At 43.8% G+C, this 8000-nt stretch overlaps 1 protein-coding gene across 1 annotated transcript; it reads right to left on the reverse strand.

The window, feature by feature from the left end:
• On the reverse strand, window positions 1-4146 carry LOC136539352 (autophagy-related protein 3). The gene is given in 11 exon segments (XM_066531305.1): window positions 1-208; window positions 409-526; window positions 599-639; window positions 641-730; window positions 2138-2203; window positions 2298-2349; window positions 2737-2822; window positions 2915-3081; window positions 3170-3286; window positions 3640-3710; window positions 3820-4146. Coding segments are annotated over 10 exon segments (945 nt in total). The 5' UTR covers window positions 3981-4146; the 3' UTR covers window positions 1-208; window positions 409-432.
• Window positions 4147-8000: the final 3854 nt, after the last annotated feature.

Raw genomic sequence — 8000 nt, forward strand, 5'->3', positions numbered from 1 at the left:
TTCCCACGCACGCCGAACAGATTATGGGTCTATATGAATGGATACACAAGCTGACAGCGTTAGAATGTACAAGGTGGGCTTGCCTTTGAGCTTTCAGAGTTTGTTCACAAATGCAAACCAATCCAAGGAACGAACACAGATGCACAAATACGCAACCACAAACAGGCAATTCAGCATTCCTGTGCCTTCTGTAGGGTGCTTCGTTTCCCTAAGAAAAATGACAAAGCAAACAAGCAACTGCTATGAACGCCAGCGCACAAACAGGGTGGAAAATCGTACAAATTTTAACTAGTATTACGGTCTGTAGAATGACTTGGGCTCTTTAACAAGCAAGTCTGAGCACGTTTTACTGTTATTATATATGACGTGGGAAGTAAACTGTCAGATGATAAGAGTCTCATGCTTTACCTTCAGGCTTCAACTAACCAATAATCAGCTTGTGCTGCCGAGGTCGACGTCCATTGTGTAATCATACTCGATAGTTGGTATGACTGTCGCTATGAATTTCAGAAATATGAAAAGGTACCTATTCACAAGAGGAGCCAGAAGTTAGAAACTGGTCAAAAATAAGGGATGATGCGTAAAGAAAGAATATTACTTGTCAACTTCTGGCTCCACTCCCCCCGACATTGGAACGTCGAATGATCTTTTTCATCACAGCTGCATGTTTGCATGGGTGCACTGAAGCATGCTTTCCAGCCAATAAGTGAGGATGGTCCTCAATAGTCACCTGTGCAATACAGTGTAGTATCTTAGCACCATTGGCCATTGTAGAAGAAAACTTCATTGTTTCGCTGGTGTAAGAGAAAAATGGGACCTGCTTCTCTTGAATGACATGACATAGATAGTCTATAAATAAAGCCTTCAAATGCATGAAGCAACTATATGGTGCTATCATGGAAGAACCTATCTTCTAAGGTCCTCTCCTGGCACCAGCAGCAGGGCGTGACGTGAAAGCGGTAAGTGTTTCACTGCTTCTATTAGCTAAATTAAGTTCCAACTCACAATCGCTAATGTAAACGGCTTGAAAAGAGAAAAGGGCAAACAGAGGAAGGGCCTTCAATGATTCATGAGCTGTGAGCCCATGCGCACAAGATATCGCAGTTATGGCGGTGCCCGAGCACAGCGACTGCTTGGATATCTGCATTACAGCTTCAAGCAAGGCGAACGAACTACTTATGTAGTTTTTTAAAGAAGGGAGAAGAGATTGGCACATTTGGCAGGAACCTAGATTATTACGTGACAGCTCATGTCACAGGATTTTACTGCAGCATGACATGATTCGGTCATTTGGCACTGGAGTTTGCTCCCGGCAACAAACCTTCATCACAATCCTAGAATGGGCTAGTAGTAATGGACTGGACTCCATACAGAGCCATATGGTGAGCACCCTTAATAGTGAGGAAACAAAAAGGCAACACATGTTCATCCATATATGTATGCATGCACATAGTCCTGCAGTGCCCCCTTCAAATTTTCTTGGCGAGAAAGGGAGGATGCAGAAACCAGGATACACAAGGATGAAGTGGTGGTTAGCATTCATGCTGCTGTAGATCGCAAGTCAAGCAGAGACGATTTGTTGTGGCCAGGAACAACGCCTGTATTACATTTCACAGCGCATAGATCGTACGCATGCAGCAAGCAGAAGGCCGACATGTATGGTGGTGAAGTGCTTGGCATAATGGGCCAGCCAACCAGAACGTGCAAAACCACGTTGAGATATCGCCAACTGCATGCAGCTAGTCCATGCAAGAGAAGAGAACGGGAAACACAGGCCACCGTCAAGGCGTCAACACATGTCACTGGGCCATTAGCAGGCAGGGATAGAGGTGTTCTGTGAACGTGAATCCTCCCGCGGATATAAATTTTAATGACACATTGCAAAATGAAAAGATGAACTACATTTAGTTCCAAAAAAAATATACAGTTGTATATCCTGTAACCCGTGACACCAAATTGTACCCTTTTTCTGATCAATATATATAGCTCAACTCTCAACACGAAACATATGTCGTAAGGTTTAATTCTACCAATTTTAAGCATGTTGACTCAATATATGGTAAAATTTGTCCTATCCGTGCATTCCGTTGGGTACATCAGAGAATCAAAAGAATAAATGGAAACAAAATGAAATTACCGTTTTTCGCGCGTGGTCTTGGCTGATATCTTCAAACACAAGTTCAGGCTTTAGTGGCATTCTTGACTACAATGGCCAAAAAAAAAAAAAACAATCAAGTCAGGCTGCAACAAGACCACAGTAACTATATGCAAGAAGCACTTGTTATGTTTAAAATTACCTCATCATATCCAGTCAGCCAGACGCGTGGGGTTTGGTAGTATTTGTCATACCTGCAATAGGATTATTAATTACATGTTTTCTAATTCAAGTGTGGTTCACAAGAAGAACTGCTTTTCACACAACGTATTAATTAGCTAATCTTATCTTAGAAATAACAACTGCACTTTAAGGAAGCAGCAACTAACTAGTTAGAACTTAGAAACTTTTCGTTGCAAATCAGATGAGCGTCATGCTTGCCAATCAACTAATCATGCAATAAGCATGCAGTTTGTATAATGTATGTAGGCGTCAAGAGACACAGCTATTCATGACTGGTACAGAACAGAACATTAGGCAAGATGTCTGCCACGATACACCAATCAGAAAACTAGTGAACGGTTGGACCCAACCCTGAAAAGGAGAATTGACCCTATCCTGTAGGCAATAAAAGATCTTACGTTATGCTAACATCATATGTTCTGGTATGAAGGATGTTGTCATCTTCTGGTTCTTCTGCGACAAAGTATGATGGCTCAGCAGCAGCCTGCAATTAGAACAGAAAGGCAAAGCTGGTATCAGTAACTTTGTCAGCTTCGCTTAGCCCTATTTAAGATAGAGAATTGTGATCTTTCCTACCAAATTATTCCCTGTGTCTTCATAAGTGTCCATGTCAGGTATATCTTCCTCTTCCTCTTCCTCCTTACCACCGCTAAAGTAAGAGGGGATAGACTTTATTCCATCAGATCTCCCTATATCCAATGTATCCATAGAGGGAATGTCTTCTTCCTCTTCTGGTTTTGATGCTAACATGATCAATGGACCCAAAAATACAGTTAAGATCTATATATTTCAGTGAGTGGAAAACCAAGCAGCACTTATAAGGATATTAACCTTGCACCCCATGTGTTGCAAGCCAGCCTTCACCATCCTCATCGTCATCGAGAACCACCTCGGCTCCTGCTGCATCATACTCCTCCTCAACCGAGATGGCACGTCTTAAACAGGGCACTGGGCGTAATAGAAAGAATTCACGAATTTCCAATGATTGAGATATTCGAAAGCTACAAGCTTTAAACAGTAAAGCAGTGAATTCAGTAGTCCGAAGGCATGATGAATTCCCTCTAATTTTCTCTAATTGCCAGTGTTTATGCTTCAACTACTCCAGGATTTATGCTAAACTAGCATGTTTGATCTCATCCACTACATCAGGTTTGGGAAAAGAAACCTAACAGTTGTCCAATTCAGAAACCTAACAGCTGTCCAATTCTACCCACCAATAATGCAGCATTCGCAATACTCAGCTTGCGCAGACAGGAAAATAGATAGGAGCCGATACTTGACTCAGTTCAGTAACAGCATACCATTACGGGTGACGAGGAACTGCTTATCGGCGGGGAGATACGGCTTCCTCTTGCTTGGATCGCCCGCTTCCCTGCGAGCGCACGACACACACCAGATCAATCAGTAAACCAACCAATCAGCAACCACCCAAATCAGTTAGAGGGAGGCAGAGCGAGGCGAGAGAGGAGCGGAGAACACACCAGGACCAGGTGGGGCACTTGGCAACGAGGTTGTCGCCGGCGAGGATGAACTCGGGGACGGAGAGGACGCCCTTCTCGAGGAACGCGGAGACGGTGCGCGGGGCCGTGACCCGCTCCACCGTGCCCTTGTAGAGCTCGTAGACCTTCTGCTTCACCTGCATCGTCGCCTCCTTCTCCTTCCGCTCGCGGCGCGGCGCGGCGCCCGGACCAGCTCTGGCTTCCTTCCTCTCGACGGAGACGAAGGGGAAAGAGGAGAGAAGTCAGATGAGTTTGCTTGCGAGCCCCGCGGTTACGCCACCGGGGGATGCTATGGTCTTGTTTGTTTGATACGGGCTCTACGGCAAGCGCTTGTCAGGCAAGCTATATATAAATAGAGTAAAAACAACAGTTAAAATAAACCGATCTCATTCGACTTATGCTTTTTAATATAAATAGGAGGTGTGATAATAAATGTGGTCAAAATAATCTACTGAAAAACTTTACTTTTGGCTTTTAATATAAATAGGAGGTGTGATAATAAATGTGGTCAAAATAATCTGCTGAAAAACTTTACCTTTGACGGTTGATTTTAGTTTATTTTGATCGTAAACAGCTTATAAGCTGTACCGGCACTATGTTTACGCTACGCCACGGGAATTGGAACACGACACGCAATGGACTCCTCGGGTCATGGGTCATGGGTTTCGATTTGAGATTTCTCTGTTGTGGGCTTGTGGCAGGTGGCTGGGCCGTACGTGGTTGGAAAGGGCCACGGCCCAGACATCCTGCTTGGTATCTTCTACTGCTATTGCAAATTTATTATGCACATGTCAAAACGTATATTTGATTCGGTGATTCACTAATTCAGTTGAGGTTGAGGATTCAGTGAGGTGATGATTCAGTGATTCACTAGACCAAGTTGATATTTGATTTACTGATTGAGTTAATTTCTTTACTTACAGTCTTCAAATACAACTTTTTTATGCCTCTCTTCTAGGTACACACCACTTGCACGTAAACAAACCTACAACTACATCTAAATATGAAGACCACGCTCTTAGAGATCACTAGGTCCATCTATGGCACTATGGGCGATGAGCGCGTCACATTTCCTTTATGGCTCCACGTGTGAGAAGGCTACATGAAATTATTTGGAGGATAAACCCTAGTGAGAGACACGAGTGCGATTCCTGATAATTGAACTCGCATTGGCTTCATGTGCACGCGCACCGCTAGCCACCTATGCTCCGTTCTCTTTAAAATATAGCTTGGTCAAGTTTATTAAGCAGGAATACTGAGTGACATCATCGACTGCATTCCAAGCCATAAAGGATCACAAGGTTAAAAGCAAAAAAAATCGTAGCTCTGTTTAAGTATTTTATAAGTTCCCTATGAACTATATTTTGAACCTTGGATTAGACTTTTTTTTTGGAGGTGAGAATACTTGCTGAAAATCCTAGCTTCATAACTGCCTGTTTAGAGCCTCAAGAACTAAAATGGTCTAAAGTTTAGTGGCTAAATTTTAGACCATAGCATTCAAATATGACCATAGATGATGAAAATGTATAAAGTAATAACTAATAAATTCATCAGAACCGGACATAGATGCATAGGTAGGTATCGTGTTAGAAAATAAATAAAAAAGAATATGTAAAAGGATAAATAGTTTTAATTACAACGCGTTTAGTTACGTGAAATGGAACGCAAATCGATTACTTAGGGGACCAAATGACGACACGACCACTTGGTTCAGTGCGGCCCGTTATTAAATGGCAACGTATTAGGTGCAAACCAATCAACCTGTGTAAACTTAGAAACTCCCAATCAGGACTACTAAAGAATATGCAAAAGGATAAATAGTTTTAATTACAATGCGTTTAGTTACGCGAAATGAACGCAAATCGATTACTTAGGGGACCAAATGACGATACGACCGCTTGGTTCGGTGTGGCCCGTTATTAAACGGCAACGTATCAGGTACAAACCAATCAACCTGTGCAAACTTAGAAACTATCAATCAGGACTACTAGATGCTGATCCAATGGATGGGTGAGAGGTGAGATTTTTTGCACTTAAGCCCCCCACCCGTTGGCCTTTTTTGCGCTTAAGTCTCCTCACCTCATCCATTGGATCAGCATCTAGTGGTCCTGATTGATAGTTTCCAAGTTTATATAGGTTGGTTGGTTTGCACCTGATATGTTGCCGACCGCGCAATCAGATAACACTATGTGGATGGGTGATACCGCCCCTTCCGGACCCTCATTTCATTACGCTGGTATCCGACTCCCCCGCTCAACTTGCCACTCCGGTATTCATTAACATTACCATGCACGACCCAAACAAATCAAGGAATCCACGGTCCCTGTCGATGTTTGACCACCGATAGCCTGCCACGGAGGTCCCCGGGCAGTATGTTCGGGCTTCAGCATATGCGGAACTCGACGGTTAACGCAAGAGATAGTCGATTTATCCTGGTTCAGGACCATCGATCTTTGATCGAGTAATAGCCCTACGTCTAGTTGGCGTTAGCCTTTGCGTTGGATTGATCGTAAAGTGTGGTGTCGTACAATTGTTCTCTGAACCCCCGATCCAAGGAGTCCTGCCCTCCTTTATATAGTCAGGAGCTTAGAGTCCTAGTCGGTTTACAATGAGAGTTTCTAGTAGGATTACAAAATAATACTGCTACTAAGATTATAGGGGAAGAATCCTAGTTAGACTAGATCTTTTCCCTTCCTTGCGGGGTATCCCAGTGGGTCCCGCACCGACAAGCCCCCGAGCACTTCATGGTTGAGTTCTGGAAGCCTCGTCTTGTTCCTTCAAGTCTTATCGAGCAGGAACAAGCGTCGCCCGAGTGCTTTTTTTTGAGCGAAACCGTGTAGCGCTTCGTGAGATCTTCGCATGGTGTGTACCTTTTTGAAGAAAAAAGTACTCCCATTTGGATGTAGCCCTCGAGCCTCTTGCTATTTGGCACTAAGGAGCTTGAGGATCGATTCTTCGTCGAAGGGCTCCCAAGCATATACCTGGGTTCTTTTTGTCGTGTGGCCTTGAAGTCGTCTGTCTTGAAGAAGTCTTCTGAGTGATGTGTGCTTTTTGAAGGAAAAAGTGCACTCACTGAGTGTAGCTCCCAAGCCTCTTGCTATTTGAAACAAAAAAGTTGGAGGGTCTTGAATCTTTATGTCGTTTGAAAAACTGTTGTCTTGAAGTAGTCCTCTTGGTGACGTGCATTTTTTGAAGAAAAAAGTGAACTCACTGAGTGTAGCCCCCGAGTCTCTTGCTATTTAGGAACAAAAAGTTGGAGGGTCTTGAATCTGAGTTGTTCAAAAGAACTAAAAATCTCTACTATTGCAGCCCTTGAGCATATATCCGGGTTCTTATGTTCAGAAAGAACTCGGATGCAGGGTCTTAGCATATTCTCTGGTAGTCTGCTGTTGTCAGATGTAGTTGTATGGTGGTGGTTGAGTGTAAATGCTATTTGTTCATGAGTTGTACAGTGTTGGTATATCCTTTCGAATATGCTTGTCCTTGAGTACTGTTCCTTCACGCCTGAGTCCTCCTTCATTGAATTCTGTCTTTTCACTCTGTCCTTTGTTAGGCGTGTTCCGTTGGTGCTCTCGGTCTATGTGCACCTGCTTCTTTGGTCTATAAATATCCTTCTGTTGTGTTGTCTTGATTCATCGAGCACTTTGTTGCGTGGTCTGAAATCTCCATAGTCATGAATATGTTAGTTTGTGAAGTAGAGCAGCCCCTGAGCATATTTTATAGTTCTTGTGTATCTTGCCGTAGCTGAAGGGAGTCTTGTGATAGGGATTAGAGGTAGGCTAATCCCACAGCAGCATTGTACTTGGAAGTACATGGCGGTAGTTGGAGGGAGTCTTGTGATGTGGGATGCGATTCTTCATTTGGCAGTTCTGGGTTGATCCTCAGTCGCCTACCCTGAGACTGTCCGGTATAGATCAGCATCATATCCAGCATCACATCAGACTTGGGTAGACAGATGCCTGCCGGCCTTCTCTGCTCCATGTTGTCCCGCCAGTGCTGCTGATTTCTGCCTTGGATGCACTGTGTCCGTCCTTTGAAGAAAACAGTGTAGCCGAGGGCAGTTTGTCCTTTCGGGTAGCAATTTGGAACACGTAGTCGTTCCTAGAGCCTAAGCCGTGTCCGGGTTCCTCTTTGCTACTTTGCTTTTTGTGTTGCCAAGTTCG

The sequence above is a fragment of the Miscanthus floridulus genome, chromosome 2, assembly GCF_019320115.1.
Source record: "Miscanthus floridulus cultivar M001 chromosome 2, ASM1932011v1, whole genome shotgun sequence".
In the NCBI taxonomy this organism is placed as follows: domain Eukaryota; kingdom Viridiplantae; phylum Streptophyta; class Magnoliopsida; order Poales; family Poaceae; genus Miscanthus; species Miscanthus floridulus.